Raw genomic sequence first — 17,157 nt, forward strand, 5'->3', positions numbered from 1 at the left:
TTCAGCATCCTCCTGAAACTTTCTTCTAATTTACTCTTTGCACCAATATCTAGGTATGTAAATTTCTGTATGCATGCATATTTTTGGCAATTCTAGCACTAATCTTCTAGATAAGAATTATATGCCAGTGGCTGTAAATTTAACTCATCTACTTTGACACAACTCACAAAAAAACTGTTGTTACATTTTCTACTTTTAATTTTAACAGTTACATGTATCAATAGAACTACAATCTGTATGTCAGTGAATTCCAAACAGATCTTCTGGAGAACTGGTGTCAGTTACAAGTAGACAAAGCAGGCCGAGAAAACAGCATATCAACAAGACTAACACAAATACAACTTCTTTGCTCAGGTTTGAGGTAGGAAAGAGAGGGGCTTCTCACAGCAATTCTCAAAGCTCAGAGGATCCGTCCATACTTCCCCCAGAATTCTGTAACATGGAATTCTTCCTTCTAGAGCCCATTGATGGTAAATGCGTCTCCTGAAGAGCCCCTGAATTAGGCTTTTAATATAGTATCTATAGCAATACAGCTAACTACCATTAACTTTAATGGGTCACAACATTCTATACTTGCCAATTAAAAAATAAAATACCCACCAAACAATTAACTGTTGTGAAGTACTGAAAGCCTGAATAATACTTACACCATCTTCATCCTCAATGATATCTTTCCCAATAGAGGCTAACGTAGTCCACTTGCAATTATTTGTTGCCCTGACTGCACACCTTTTATGTGCTTTAAATTTACACACTAGAAAAAAGAGACAAATGTACTTTATATTATTTACTCCCTGATTGCAGTCTCTGTAAAGCATTACATCAACAGTTAAATTTTCAGAAGTTCAGTCAAATGCAAATCACTCCATAAAACAGAGGAGTACATGTTCATGTACTGTTTCAGACAAAACACAAACCAATTAAAATAAAGAAAATTCAGAGTTCAAACTCTCAGTCTGCCTTTTACTTGCTGAACTGCGTCTAGGGAATTACAGACTGCTGTTTGCTGGCTGCAAGATTACTCACTATTCTGTGTCCTCTGAAATTCTTTAAGATCTACAGACAAACCATGGAATGGCAGTCTTAAGTCGTCTTGCTCTTCTCAACTATTCATCTGTAAAACTTTAGTTATTTTAATTACTTTTAAAAATGCAATTGTTTTATACTGTAGCTTTTAAAAAAATCTTCAATTGACATTATAAAAGACAGCATAAATGTCTTGCTCGATACATTTTGAATGCAACCCTCATTACAATTATCAATGGCTTTGTCACCTTGAAACTGAATTACTGCAATTGGAATACTCTGCATGTGGTTATATTTGGAGACCATTTGGAAACTTAAGCAGATGCAGAATGCAATAGTCAATTTGCTTAGTTATTCATGGAAGGAGCATATTATATCTGTCCTCTGAGATTCACATGGGCTTCCAATTTCCAAGTGCAATTCAATGTACTTATTTTGACCTATAAAAATGTAATTGTTTGAGTCTTGACTACCTGAGAAATTGTGTCTCTGTGTGACAGCAGCAGCTGAAATCACCTGAGGCATTTGAGCAGCTAGCGCTCTGGTTTAAATGTGAAGGAAATGCTTGCCGGGCATTTCCAGAGAAGGAACTTTATACTGGAACAAACTTTCCCCTTTGTCCAACATAGCCTGTTTTCGTAGATTTCTGAGAAGGTGGAGGATTAGGAGGGCATGTGTCTATTCAACAGACTGGGGGTTATTGTTGATTCTCATAGGTTACCTGAGTAAGGACAAACCTAATTTTTAATAGGTTTATTTGGAAAATCCATAGTTCTTTTAATATATTATACATATGCCTCATGCATGTGGCTTGATATTTTAAAAATCTGAATAATTTTTGTTTTGTTTGATATAATTAGCATACCATGTAATGAAATCATATTGTACCAAACAGACTGATGGATTACATTTGAGTCTTTGTTAGTGGAAGTATATGAGATCATTCCATTTATAGAACTTTATATAAATTATATTTGCAATAACCATGAAAGCTTTATAAGAGCATGGGCAGTAGCAGTAGTTTCATGGGCTCCAGCGGTATCTATGTCTAGCCCTCCTTAGCCAGAGGAATAGGGCCAGATTCTCAAAAATGCTGAGTACCCACATTGGTGACAGATTTCCAAAAGCGCTCAGCTCCCCTTGAGGCACAGAAATAAGGGATGGATTTTCAATGTGATCAGCACTCTGCACTTTCCACTGGAACAGCCTGGGGAAGACTTTTCAAAGAGTACCCCATGTGCTCAGCTCACTTGAAAATCCACCACTTAATCTGGTATCTGAATGGGAGCTAAGCACGTCTGAAAATATAGCCTTGAAAGTGGGTGCTGAATGCTTTTGAAAATCCAGTCCATGAATGTGGGGTCATGAGAACAAGAGCAGCACTACACACAGTGATTCACACTTTTGTCACCTGCAGGTGGTCTATTGCAAAACCACTGTGGACTAAATTGTAGAGTCAACCATGAGCCCTAAGTAAGAGGCAGTGTGGAGTTGTACTGCCTGAGAAGCAGACCAGAAATGAACCTGACTCAGTCACAGTCTGAAGCCTACTTGACTCTTGCTCCAGGGGAAGCAAGCTGTGCTACTTCTAGACCTAGCAGCTTACTTCCCCCTGTACATCAGCTCAATTGCGATGGTGAGCACATGGGTGGGAATAAGGGGCTGCAGAACCAAGGCTCCCCACTTCACCAACCTTGCCTGTCCTCCTATACAGGAGCAGCAACCCCACGGAGGCCACTCACTCCTACAAACAGACCTACATTGTGGGTAGCCAATACAAGGGAGTAAGGGGGTTCCTTGTGCCCTGTTACTCCTTTGAGAGCATGAAAAGGGAATCCCAACCAAGCCCTGTATCTAGGCCTGAAGGTGGAATCAATGCAAAGGCTCCAGTTCAGGCAGAACGCAGCAGCAAACCTCAGGGGGACAGGCTGTTGTGAGGCTATCACACTGCGGACTGATCCCTCCACTGGCTACCAGTCTGCTTCTATTGCCAGTTCAAGGCTTTTGCCCTGACCTATACAGCAATCAGCAACTGAAGACCAAGCTGCATCATACCCCACATCCTCGCCATGACCCACTAAGACAGCTGTACTCTGAAACAACACAGAGTATGAAAGCCATGACAAACACAAGAGTGGGAGGAAGAGGGAGCTCTGCTGTAGAACAACCTTCTGGAGGGGATTAGACTAATTCATAATATGATCACCTCTAGGGCATGCTGCAAGGAAAGCATTTCTCAGCATACCTGAAATGATTTTTAACAAATGTTTATATGTATATATCCCAAGCAGAATTTCCTGTGACCTTGGAAGGGAAAGGAAAGGAATGAAGACTCCATGAGGTCCACCAGGAACTTGCTATGCAGATCCAATCCACCTGTGAAGAACCTGGAAGCTCTAGTGATGGGAATGAGAGGTAGGAAATAATTGTACGTCCTCACTTCATTACAGTACATTGGAAGAGCTACCATCCAATCAGATAGCATGGCTCTGTGTCCAATGTCTCATCAACCTGGATGGCTTGCTGCCCGATTGGCTAGGGCTATGGGTGCTAATTAGGACCTGCAAATTCAGACTCAGAACCAACCAAAAAGTAACTCAAACCTACTTATAACCAGCATTCCAGTAAAAAGGCAAGTATCCAGTCAGGAACAGTGGATAATACCCTGGCAAGTGACCGCTCACATGTGCTCTCTGAACACCCTGCCTCTTGTCCATCTTCAAATGTGGCTGTCTTTAGGCAGCCTTATTTGAAGATGGACATCTATAAACCCACCCACTACCAAAAAACAATGCCTGCCACCCTGTATGTTAAACACTGTCAGAAATAAGGGTGGTGGGAACAATGACCTTTGGAAAAGAACAAATGAATAATGGGGAAGAAGACTTGCAATTTCTTTAAATTATGAACTTGTTCATAGTGTCCCTTTTAGCAATGCCACCATTTAAAGATAACATTTATAAAGAAAAGTGGAATTCAACCATAACTAACGTAGAGCTTTGCAAATGTGACATTTTAAGCGCTCCTATCTCAAATGATACTGGGGCTGATTAAAAAATGAGTTCTGTAGCATTCTGTATATCTCTGGATATCAACTGACAATTTTCTGATAAAGCTGGAAAGGAAAGGAAAGGAAAAATGCAGCCAGTCAGAAACCAGGTTATTCACAATATATAGTATAATTTTAAAAAGTATAAATTGTCTGGTATAGTTCTCTGATTAACTGTAATATACAACATTTTTCCCTGAAAAGCAATCAAGTAGACCATTTAATTACTCAACATTGTCACAGTTGCACCAACATCTGTTGCCAGATACAATAATTAAAATCTATAGCAATTATTAGGTATAATAGAAATAAAGTTAAGGAAATAATACACTGTCATGGGACCTCTTGCTTTGAAAACAAACATCTCTGTTATAACATGGTTTTGCATTAAAGATATTTCATTTTCTTGACTGATTTATTAATTATACTGCATTGAAAAAATCTGCATGTCCTGCCAAGCCTCTCTGTTGTCCTACAAGGTTTTTTTGGTGGTTTTCAAAGAACAGCTGCTTATTTGGGAATGTTTTCCCTGACTTTAAAAGCTAAAGCCAAACTTTTGAAACTGACAAGGAGATCACTGTTCTGGTACCCATAGTTTATGTTGTCAAGAAACAAACAGTTGTCCTGTGAGAGTCCACAGAAGCTATTATTTTGTTACCAAGAATACTGGGCTTAAAAACCCACACTGAAAAGAGATTCAAACACTGACATGAAAACAACAAAATTCAAAGCACTCCAATTGCAGCCTGTATTAGGTAAACCTGTTCAGGAAAATAATTTGGAGATCCCTTGTTAGCTTCCTCATTGTCATGTAAATTTAGTCAGCCAATAACAAAATATTTATATACTACACACACAAAAACTATATTAAAACATTAAGATTGAATGGGTAGGCATTCAAATATTAAGAAATGCCACAATTAAGGTTGCCTCTGCAACCTTAATTCGACCCCCCCTGTGCATATGCATTATGATAGTCTTTAATTATAAAATCACATACTATATTTTCCGCACAGGACCCCGGTCTCATTCAGTGCACAGGATGGACACTGCACAAATAACAAGCAGCTATTCAATGTTATCTTTTATCTGCAGTGTTCCACATGTGCCCCTAGCCCTATTTAATCCATACTATTCAAACCCTGCTCTGAATACACAAATATTAATTTCCTTATGGACTTTTCTATGGCACTCATTGCTATAGAATCTGAGTGCCCCAGAAACATTAATGAAATTTATCTTCACATCACAACAACCCTGTGAGATGAGGAGGTGGTGTTACCCTCATTTTATAGATGAAGAACTGAGGTACAGAGAGAATACGGTCAAAAGCATCCACTAATTTTGGATGCCCAAACTGAGATGCCTAGAACCTGATTTTTCAGTGCACTTAGCAACACATAGTACTATATATGTTCAAAGCTCTCCACTCATTGACTTCAGCTGAGGCTGTGAGCACTCAGTACTTCCACAAATCAGACCCCAGGGTCTCATGTTGTGTGCCCAGAAAATGAGGAACACGCAGTTAGTGACCACCAAGAAAAGTTTGGTTTAAGTGACTTGCTTAGCATCACATAGAATCCAACCCTCCAGGGCAGCATTCAATTAATGATCTTTTCTCTTCGTACAATCCATTGCCTCACTCACTTCCAATTTCTACAATAAACGAGGCAGAAGTCCTACCACCCACAGCCTCCTACACAACACAATCCTTATTCGTCCTCAGAGCAGGTCCACCGTGTTCACTGAATGAGGTAAGGGTCCTATGGAAAAAATATGTGATTATGTAACTGAAGACAGTCTCATAATACACAGGTGCCACCAGGGGGACGGATTAAGGTTGCACAGACAACCTTAATTCTGACATTTCCTAACTTTTGATTGTTTGACTTTGCAACCTAAAAATGTTAATGTAATTTGTGTGTGTAAGAAATAAGGTTGAAAGTGTCTCATTTGCACTGAAGTCTTTAACTTACCTATGACTGACATTGAATTGTCAATGTTAGCTCTGTTATGAAAAATTTATCGACTCTCTCTATAATGCTATATTCAGAACTAAACCTGGGTTGAGTTTACTCTATTTGTATTCAGAATACACAAGAGCAATATTCCTTAGAAAGTGATATGGACAGAAGCACCAATAAATACTAAACTTATTAGTGGTGAGTGACTGAGGCCAAGGAGCATTCTTAGGGTTCTGTGGGTTATTATGCTTCTTTGTCTGAAAACTGTCTCTACACTTAACCAACCTCCTAAATTCAAGACTCCTAAATAAGGCAGACTTCACAACTTTGAGGGAAAGAGAAGTTTGGAAGGGATGGGGAATGAGAATTTCACTTAACTGAAATTATTCGCATGGAATTCCAAAGCAAGGCACTTCATGAATTTTTCTGTATTACTAATGTCTGTGCACAAATGCAATAGGAATCAGGATGTTATTCACACTAGCTAGATGCAAACCTGGACTTGCTGGCATCACATTTAGTGGGATGATTCTGATAACGGTAGATATTGTACTTAGACGAGATAAAAAGGAAAGAAAAACTGGAGGAATAGCACTGTATCGCAGAAATAATTATGAGCTACAATTAAACAAAGAGGAAAAAAACACCTTCAGACCAGAAGGACTGGAGGGAATGAAATATTACTGGACCATTTCTCAAAAGTTTTTAAGCTGCAAGATACTAATTGAGAGAATTTTGTTTAGCTACAAGGTAACAAATACAGCTAACCATGAATCAAAGAATACAAACAATCTAAGTTACACAAAAGACAATTCATGTGCCAGAAAGCAGAAACACCAACAAGAAGGAAGACATCCTGGATCTACTGATAAGGAGAAAATCACTGAGTACATATGAACAACAGGGAAGCCTGGAACCAGTGACCATGCACTAATTGAATTTAGCATAGAAATGATTATTAGGTATAATAGAAATTATACAGAAGTACATGGGTATCAAATTTCACGCATGACCATTTTAGCAAATTAAAAGAAACAAGCGAGTAAGATGTAATGGGAAGAAGTGGCATTGAAGATTTCTGGGTTACTCCTAAAAGACATCATACCTCCTACATTACCTCTGATAAAAAGACTGTGTAGTACAAGAAATGGCCAACATGGTATTACAAAGGACAGCTCAAGCAAGATCAGATTTTAAAAAAATGTTCTGGAAACAAACAAGGGAGACAACAAAGAAAGTACAGGAAAGCAAACAACCAAAATGAGCTTGTTAGCCAAATAAATTAAAGGGGATTAACTGTGGCTTTTACAGGTATACAATATCAGAAGATGAGGTGGAAATACTGCAATACTAAAAAGTGAGTCAATCATAGATAAATTAGGAAGATTAATTTAATGACTAGCTGAGATACTCCTTTTATGAAATTTGCCCTCAATAAGATTAAATTATATTTGAATGATTAGAAAGGAAGGAAGACTCTGTAAATATAAATTAAGAACAGGTGAAACTGGTGAAAGAATATTTGAATATACATACATAAACCAGTCCAGATTATATACATTCTAGAATCCAAAGGACATTCAGAAACAAATTACTCTACCACTAAGAATTAGACCTAAAAATCATGAAGAAATTGAGAAGTAACCAAAAACTAAAATAAAAGTAATATTAATTTTCAAAAAGGGAAAAAAGAGCGATCCTGGCAATTACATTGATGTAAATGTAACAGCCAGTCCTAGCTAACTATAAGAACATTAAGAAGCAAAAAACAAAGGTACTTAACAGCTAGAGGACAATGGACTACAAAAGTTGAAATCACCGAATCATGGAGTATAGGAGAAATACACGAGCTTACAAAAAATAATTCTTGCTAGAAAAAATTTACTCTTTTCTATTAAATAAGTAGAATATTAGCTCTTAAAGGGGACATAGTAGATGCAATATATTTGAATTCTGATTAAGCATGAGATATTGCTTCCCCTAAAAACTTCATGAATGACTGAAAACTATTTGAATGACTAGGGAAATTAAATGGGAAATGATAAACAGCAGTGACTGTGGGGGTCAGCTACACATCACTAACTTCTGTGATATATGCAACCCTCAAGGAGATTACCCATATTCCTGGAGCTCTGTGTGCTGGTGACCTCCCAAGCTGCCCTGGTGACCCTGCCAGGAAGGATCCTGTCTTTTAAACTCAGACCTTACATTTACCCGTGCTGATTTCCCAGGAAAAGTGAATAAATTCCCAGTATGGATTACGAGAAGTAACTTGGTGTGAGCTGGAGGGAGCCGACCCTGAACACCACTTCATACTCAGTAATGTACCCAAGTTAGACAAATTGAAGAGGAGACTGAACCCTGCAAGCAGGCCTGGGACTCACCAGCCCCCTTCCCCCAGCCAGTCCTACCCTTTCCCTGACTGGCCCAAACTGCTCCAAAAATGGCTTCTCCCCTCTCCTGAGCTCCCAGGGAAGGGCATCTCACTCCCTATTGGGTGCCGAGCAGACTCTGAGTCTGCCCTTGTCTCCCCTTTCCTACCAGTGACAGTGTGCCTCTCCCTGAGCTACCAGCACACAGAGCCCCAAGAATCTAGGGAATCCCCTTGGGGTTTACATATATATATTCATATCAATGTCCTCGGACAGTTTCATCCCACTGGATGCCTTCAGATGGTGAATACTAAAGGACAGGGACCTGACACTGGATTTAGCACAGTTTACCAGCTATGTAGCACTGAGTACAGATAACAGGAACAGAATTCTATAGGTAGTTAGGTAACATATAATTTAAAATCTATTTCTGTATAATATACCATGTAATAACTGATTACCATATTTACATTATTATACAGCAGCAAGAGTTTGCTGGGCAGTTAACTATTTTGTAATTACAGGTCTAACCATTATTATAAAGAGTATTTAGAACATAGTTTTCTTCCCAGTGAAAAAGCAATACCAAAACGTGTGTGTAAATGTCGTATATATTCCATAAGGACACATATGACACTTAATTTACTGCCACATTCCAAGAAACAAGGTAGACATATCACTGAAGTTTTCACAGAAGTTACAGTGGAAAGCCAATAAATGATAAAATAAAACTGAATATTTTCAAGGTTATTATAGAAATGTGCCTGTACTAGATAATTTCTGCACTCTAGTTTAACAGTGAACATTTAGACCCATCCCATTTTTTATTTATGTTGGATATTAGCTCTTTAGATTATCAAATTATGAAAAACATATAAATGATTTTTTTCTATTATATGACCAGTGAAGAAGCACATTTTACCCTCCCTGCCTGTACTACAATATCAGTCAGCAGCAAGAGAGCAGCAAATCAGACAAAAACTCAGAAGAAATAAGGTCATGGACCCAACTAAGGAGTTAACTGTTGTTCCAGATTTTTGCCGATGAGAGACTAACAATATTTCTATTTTTTCCTCTTTTCTTTTAAAGGAATGCTATATCAATTCTGAAAATAGAGGAAAGAAAATGTTGCACTTTTGCTCCACATCATTTTTGAAGTGCAAATCAAAGTAATCTCATCTTCTCTCAAAAACCTTACACTCAAGCAAACATATACCAAAAAAAAAAGGTATTTGTAGCAGGAGGAACCTTTTATATTGACATGAACTAGAAAATAACGTCCAGAGTGTGAATAATGCGTGTCATATTGTTCGCATTTATTCTAACCAACAGAAAGGTTCCTTTCTATAGCAATGAGTAGGTTTCTTCTTACTCCATAACATTTTCAGTACTTAGACTTAGACTTAATTTTTTATTAGCTTATGGGACATTGTAAGGAAAAATATGTTGACTTTACCTTCACAAGACAGGCCATGAGAAGTAACTCCAGAGAGGCTTTCTCTGCACACATTACAGAAGGTAGGTCGGGCGTGGGAGCAGGCGTACCAGTTATGCATCCCTGAGAAATGTTCCACATTAAACTGTGCGGTCTAGTAAGGGAGAAGTTAAGACAAATTTGCAAGTACAGAACACAGCTACAAAAACTGAAAGTACTTAGGAGTTCCATATTTATGCTGGAAAATTCAATGTGGAGAAGTAAAGGAGACTAAAAGCTCTCTCAAAACCTCAGAACAAGAGCCATAGTAGCATGAATTGTACTGGTAAAATAAAGGTTTAACACGAAACTGCATTTTAACCTTACAGGTTTTTCACACTCCACAAGACTGTATGTCTTGGGTTCTGCGTACCGTAGAGCTTGGTATATTAAATCAATATTTATCCTGAAAGAACAACAACATGCACTGAAAGGGATATTATCTTACCTCATAATGTTCTCTAGACTGTACAGACTTCAGTGAGCTGATCCAGTCCTCCATCTCTTTTCTGTTCTCAGCACACAATATTAGCCTCCGGAATGGAGTGATTATCTGAAAAAGACTTCTCAATGTAATGATTCTGAATTTCATAGATAGGAGAGATCATTACAGAATGTAACATCTGACAAGCCAATTTTTTCTCTCTGATAATGCAAGTGAAATGCACACCCTAAAACTATATGATAATGAAAACCTTGAATATCAATGAGTTGTGTTTTTTTTTAAATCACTGTCTTAAAATGGCAAAGTGAACTTTTCTCATTTTAAATTCCCAGGTTTTGTATCAGGCTTTCACATGGGCTTTAAAAAAAATGTATTAATTACATCTCTTTTTCAGTTCTTTATCCATATGTAAATGTAAAACTCCCTGCAAAGCTCTAAAATTGCTAATAAATCTTTCCATAAATTATTTTAAACAGATGTCAGTTCTGTTTCATAACAACATTATAGCAACTGCAAAGTCTATAATTACTGTAGGCGAAGACAAATCATACTGATACACAAAAGCCGGAGATTCATAAACATTCTGCGCATTTCTCTTTCCGACATTGGTGATGACATTGTATTTACATAATTGTTTAATCAAATATAAAAACTTGATTTATGAGTTAATATAGGAATACACCTACACAAGCTGTATAATCAAAAGAGACAGAGCAAAAAACAAACAGTTCAAACCCTATGCAATGGTGCCTATGCAGAGCTTCAGTGCGCTCTTGGAACAGGTTGATGTTGTGCAGCGTTTAGTAGTCTGGATTTAGATCTTAGACACTGTAGTTATCTTGAAATCTGAAGACTGCTGAATCTTGGAGATTCAGAGTAAAGGTGTTTTTTTCTTCCCCCACTAGTAGATAAACAATTAAAAATAACAGTAAGGCACCAAAAACTATCAGCTAACTCCCACAGAAATTATTTTGAGCACCGCACTAAAATAGATATTGTAGTTGCTTTGAGAACAACGAAGGAATTTAAAATAAAAATCTAAGTAGCCAAAGGAAGAGTCATTTGCTTCTTCTGCAAAAATTAAAAAATAAAAATAAAACCTTGTTCAGTCTGAACATGTATTTCATTGTCCATATTGCCTACATTTGGAAATTATCTAAGTAAAGTGAAGGCATAAACCACAGGAAAACTGTTAATTTTCTCTCATGGTGTTATAATGTTCTTGCAACATTTACAATACATACATTATTAGTAAGTAATTATTTACAACTGTTTTTTACTCACCCGGTCACCACGAGATAGCCTCTGCTCCTGGTTTGTGCTATGCAGTTCTTCATTAAGCTGAACTGCACTTTAATATATCTGACAAGCAACCTAACTGAAACACAGCAGACTACAAGTCACATGGAAGGGCAGCACAAACCTTTAAGCTTTTTTTTTTTTAAATATACAAGCTGCACATGAAACTGAAGGACTCCACTCTGTTTTCTATTTCCTTCAGTCTTCCCCACCCTTTTTTTGATAAGACTTATTAACATCTGTCCACTTCTCTTCCTGACTAAGAGTTAATGCAAAGAGCACATCTTCTCTCATTAGTTAGGAGCCAAATGGATGCTTTATTACTTCAAAATGTTTTTATATGACAGCTCATCAAATGAAGCACAAAAAAGCCATTAAACCATAATGTTTCCAATAACAAGCACCGGGCTTCATTGAACTCATAGATATTATTTGTACAAATACTTCCCCTAGTCTTTATTTCCCAATATACTGTATGATATCATAATAAAGATACCCTTTTATAGCTTTAAAATAAGGACAAGGCTGCCTTAGTCACACAGCTAGGTCAGAGCATTTCATGTCAATTCCTGCCTTCTGACTACCAACAGACAGTGTAGTGAAACACATTTAATCCAAAAATACATTTAACTACCTTTGCTCCTTAAAGTTCCTCTTGAAAAACTCTTGATAATCTTTCCAAAAAAATACAGATAAAATATATATATATAAATCACTGATCTCTTATCTTTAGTAATATCATTCACATAGAATCCCTTAATTGAAAGGGACAAAAAGTCTCTTTGCCAAAATAACTTGTGTATAACCATACCAGATATTCCTATAACAATACCTTTTTATTTAGTATTTGTTCATATAAGTTACAGCAGGCTGCAGTAGAGTCATTAAGTTATACAATTGATGGCTACATATGAAGTGTTAGATAAATTATTATTAGAGCCATTAAAATAAACACACTGGAAAGTTGGAAGAGCCCCACATATTTGTAGATACAGGACGTAAAAGGCTATGAAGACTAATCTACTTATATTCTTTCTGCTTCACACACTTCCAACAACAAGCTTCAAGGAACAGTCAGTCTGGTTATTGTAAGGGAGCCAGACATACAAAACAAAAAGACAACCTGATGTTATATGAAATAAAAATACCTATGCTGGAATAACATTAAGTTTCTGACCTCCAACCAAGAGAAGCAATGAAGCTATGAATTCAGGTTCTCTCTATCCTTAAGGGGTTTCCTGAGTTGAGAATGATCTTAGGTACCATACAATACCCCATCCTTCTCTTCTCCATTTATACTGAAGGCCCCTCTATATGGGAATATTCACAAAAGGTAAGCTGAATCGACTACATTTGACTAAATTTAAAGTGCATTAAACCTCTGTGTGGATGCTTTAATTCAGAAATAAAGTGCTCTTAGTTCACTTTAAAGTATACATACAAATACATTATCTCAACAATGGCTCTTTTCCAATGGTATTGCACTGCAACATCATATTTAGTTTCCTTTCTATTATTACTCAATCCTTACTCCACAGATGGGCTCCCCTACTCAATTTGTATTTGTATGTTTTTTCCTCTTCTCCCTGGAATTGGAAGAGAAAAGGTACCGAAAACAGCAACAAAAATTATTAGGGACATGGAACAGCCTCCATAGGAGGAGAGAGAGATTCATAGACTTTAAGGCCGAAAGGAGCCATCATGATCATTTAGTCTGACTTCCATATTGCCGGCCGCAGAACCCTGCCCACCCACTCCTGTAATAGACCCATAACCTCTGGCTGAATTACTGAAGTCCTCAAATCATGATTTAAAGACTTTAAGTTAAAGAGATTCCAACATTTATGCTAATTTAAAACAGCAAGTGACCCGTGACCCATGCTGCAGAGGAAGGCAAAAACCCCCAGGGTCTCTGCCAATCTGAGCTGGGGGAAAATTCCTTCCCAACTCCAAATATGATCAGTTGGACACTGAGCATGTCAGACACTTGGGAAAGAATTCTCTGTAGTCATTCAGAGCCCACCCCAGCTCTGTCCTATCTCCAGCCACTGGGGATATTTGCTACTAGCAGTCGCAGGTGGGCCATATACCATTGTAGTCTTATCATACCATCCCCTCCATAAACTTATCAAGCTCAGTCTTAAAGCAAGTTAGGTTTTTTGCCCCCACTGCTTCCCTTAGACAGCTGTTCCAGAACTTCACTTCTCTGATAGTGAGAGCCCTTCGTCTAATTTCAAGCCTAAAATTGTTGATGGCCACTTTACATCCATGTGTCAGCATTGGCACTTAGCTTAAATAACTCCTCTCCCTCCCTGGTTTTTATCCCTTTGATGTATTTATAGAGAGTAATCATATTTCCCCTGAGCCCTCATTTGGTTAGACTAAACAACCCAAGCTCTTTGAGTCTCTTCTCCATTGCTCTGATCATCCTTGTAGCCCTTCTCTGCACCTGTTCCAGTTTGAATTCATCTTTCTTAGACATTAGCCTTTTCATAGCTGCATCATATTGGCTGCTCCTAGTCGTCGTGTCATCAACCAATACACCCAGGTCTTTCTCCTCCTCCAAAAATTCTTAAGCAAAGTAAGCAGTCATGGGATAAAAGGGAAGGTTCTCTCATGGATTGGTAACTGGTTAAAAGATAGGAAACAAAGGGTAGGAATAAATGCTCGGTTTTCAGACTAGAAAGAGGTAAATAGACCCCAGGCGGTCTGTACTGGGACCAGTCCTATTCAACATATTCAGAAATGATCTGGAAAAAGGGGACGACAACGAAGACAACGAAGAGCTACAAAAGGATCTCTCAAAACTGGGTGACTGGGCAACAAAATGGCAGATGAAATTCAATGTTGATAAATACAAAGTAATGCACATTGGAAAACATAATCCCAACTATACATATAAAATGATGGGGTGTAAATTAGCTGTTACCACTCAAGAAAGAGATCTTGGAGTCATTGTGGATAGTTCTCTGAAAACATCCACTCAATGGACAGCGGCAATCAAAAAAGCAAACAGAATGTTGGGAATCACTGAGAAAGGGATAGGTAATAATCATACTCGTTCTATATAAAACCATGGTACACCCGCATTCTGAATATTGCATTCAGATGTGGTCGCCCCATTTCAAAAAAGATATATTGGAATTGGAAAAGGTTCAGAAAAGGGCAACAAAAATGATTAGGGGTATGGAACAGCTTCCCTCGGAGGAGCGATTCATAAGACTGGGACTTTTCAGCTTGGAAAAGAGATGACTCAGGGGGGATATGATTGAGGTCTATAAAATCATGACTGGTGTGGAGAAAGTAAATAAGGAAGTGTTATTACTTCTTCTCATAACACAAGAACTAGGGGTCACCAAATGAAATTATTAGGCAGCAGGTTTAAAACAAACAAAAGGAAGTATTTTTTCACACAATGCACAGTCAGTCGTTGGAACTCTTTGCCAGAGGATGTTGTGAAGGCCAAGACTATAACAGGGTTCAAAAAATAACAAGATAAGTTCAAGGTCCATCAATGGCTATTAGCCAGGATGGGCAGGGATGGTGTCCCTAGACTCTGTTTGCCAGAAGCTGGGAATGGGCGACAAGGGATGGATCACTTGATGATTACCTGTTCTGTTCATTCTCTCTGGGGCACCTGGCATCAGCCACTGTTGGAAGACAGGATATTGGGCTAGATGGACCTTTGGTCTGACCCAGTATGGCCATTCTTATGTTCTTGATGTTAGTCCCTAAGTGCATGGCCTTCCACTTTGCACTATTAAATTTCATCCCATTCATTACTCCAGTTTTCAAGATTGTCCAGATCTTCCTGAATGATATTCTGTTCCTCCTCCATATTGGCAATACCTCCCAACTTTGTGTCATCCACAAATTTTGTTAGCACACTACCACTTTTTGTGCCCAGCTCAGTAATGAAAATGTTAAATGAGATTGGTCCTAAGACCGATCCTAGAGGAACTCCACTAGTAACCTCCCTCCAGCCTGACAGTTTCACTTTCAATATGACCTGTTGTAGTCTCCCCTTTTACCAGTTCCTTAGCCACCTTTCATATCTCTTATTAATCCCCATCTTCTCCAATTTAACTAATAATTTCCCATGTGGAACTGTATCAAATGCCTTACTGAAATCTAGTGAGTTCCCTTTGTCTAAAAAATTAACTATCTTCTCAGAGAAAAAGATCAGGTTTGTCTGGCACGATCCACTTTTATAAAACCATGTTATATTTTATCCCAGTTACTGTTTACCTCTATGTCCTTAACTACTTTCTCTTTCAAAATTTCTGTCAAGACCTCAATACGATTGAGGTCAAACAGACCTGTTGTTTCCTGGACCACTCTTCCCCCTTTCTTAAAAATACGTACTAAATAGGTACAACCCCTGACTTATTGGATTCATTAAAAATCCTTGCTATTGGACTTGCAATTTCATATGACAGTTCCTTTAGTATTCTTGGATGGAGATTACCTGGGGCCCCCAATTTGGTCCCATGAAGCTGTGTGAGTTTGACTTCCACCTTGGATGTGATAATTTCTACTTGCATATCCTCACTTTCATTCCTGCCACTACCCCTAAACTCCTCATTACCCTTATTAAAAACTGAGGTAAAATATTCATTTAGGTGTTGCGCCATGGCTAGATTATCTTTAATCTTCACCCCATCTTCAGTGTTTAGTGGTCCATCTTCTTCTTTCCTTGTCTTCTTTTTAGTTATATGGCTATAGAACCTTTTACCATTGGTTTTAACTTCCTTTGCAAGGTCCAACTCTGCTTGGCTTTTGGCCGTTCTCACTTTTTTTCCTACACTTTCTGTCCTCCAAAACGTAGCTCTCCTTGCTAATCCATCCCATCTTCCATTCCTTATAGGTTTTCTGGGACTGTTCAGTTTGAAAAAGAGATGACTGGGGAGATGACTGGGGATATGACATAGATCTATAAAATCATGAATGGTACAGAGAAAGCATATAAGGAAGTGTTATTTACCCCTTCACATAACACACGAACAAGGGGTTACCAAATGAAATTAATAGGCAGCGGGTTTAAAACAAACAAAAGGAAGTACTTCTTCACACAACACACAGTCAACCTGGGTAGCTCACTATCAGGTTGTTGTGAAGGCCAAAAGTATAAATGGGTTAAAAAAAAAATTAGATAAGTTCACAAAGGACAGGTCCAGCAATGGCTATTAGACACAGTGGTCAGGGACACAACCCCATTCTCTGGGTGCTCCTAAACCTCTGACTGCCAGAAGCGGCGACTTGATCAATTTCCCTGAAGCATCCGGCACCGGCCACTGTGGGAAGAGAGGATACTGGGCTAGATAGACCATTGGTATGACCCTGTGTGGCCACTCTTACATTGGCAGGGTCTGTCCTCAGATATTTCTAGTACATCTCAATTTTTGCGTCATCTACATATTTCTTCCTCTTTCTAGATTATTAATGAAAATATTAAACAACATGATCTCCCATAGATATCAATGTAGTACCTCCACTTACTCTTATCTGTATGGCATACAATATGCGAG

General features: G+C 38.2%; 1 protein-coding gene across 4 annotated transcripts in view; it reads right to left on the reverse strand.

Moving 5' to 3' along the window:
- Window positions 1-17,157, reverse strand: part of DGKH (diacylglycerol kinase eta) — a 261,578-nt gene that overhangs the window by 74,673 nt on the left and 169,748 nt on the right. For all 4 annotated transcript variants that reach the window (XM_037894669.2, XM_043533362.1, XM_043533371.1 and 1 more), the window contains 3 exons: window positions 10,334-10,438; window positions 9,868-10,000; window positions 648-754 (listed from right to left, as the gene is read on the reverse strand). In XM_037894669.2, the coding sequence (XP_037750597.1) occupies window positions 648-754; window positions 9,868-10,000; window positions 10,334-10,438 (345 nt within the window). The remainder of the gene's footprint in view (window positions 1-647; window positions 755-9,867; window positions 10,001-10,333; window positions 10,439-17,157) is intronic.

Source organism: Chelonia mydas, chromosome 1 (genome assembly GCF_015237465.2).
Source record: "Chelonia mydas isolate rCheMyd1 chromosome 1, rCheMyd1.pri.v2, whole genome shotgun sequence".
NCBI lineage: Eukaryota > Metazoa > Chordata > Testudines > Cheloniidae > Chelonia > Chelonia mydas.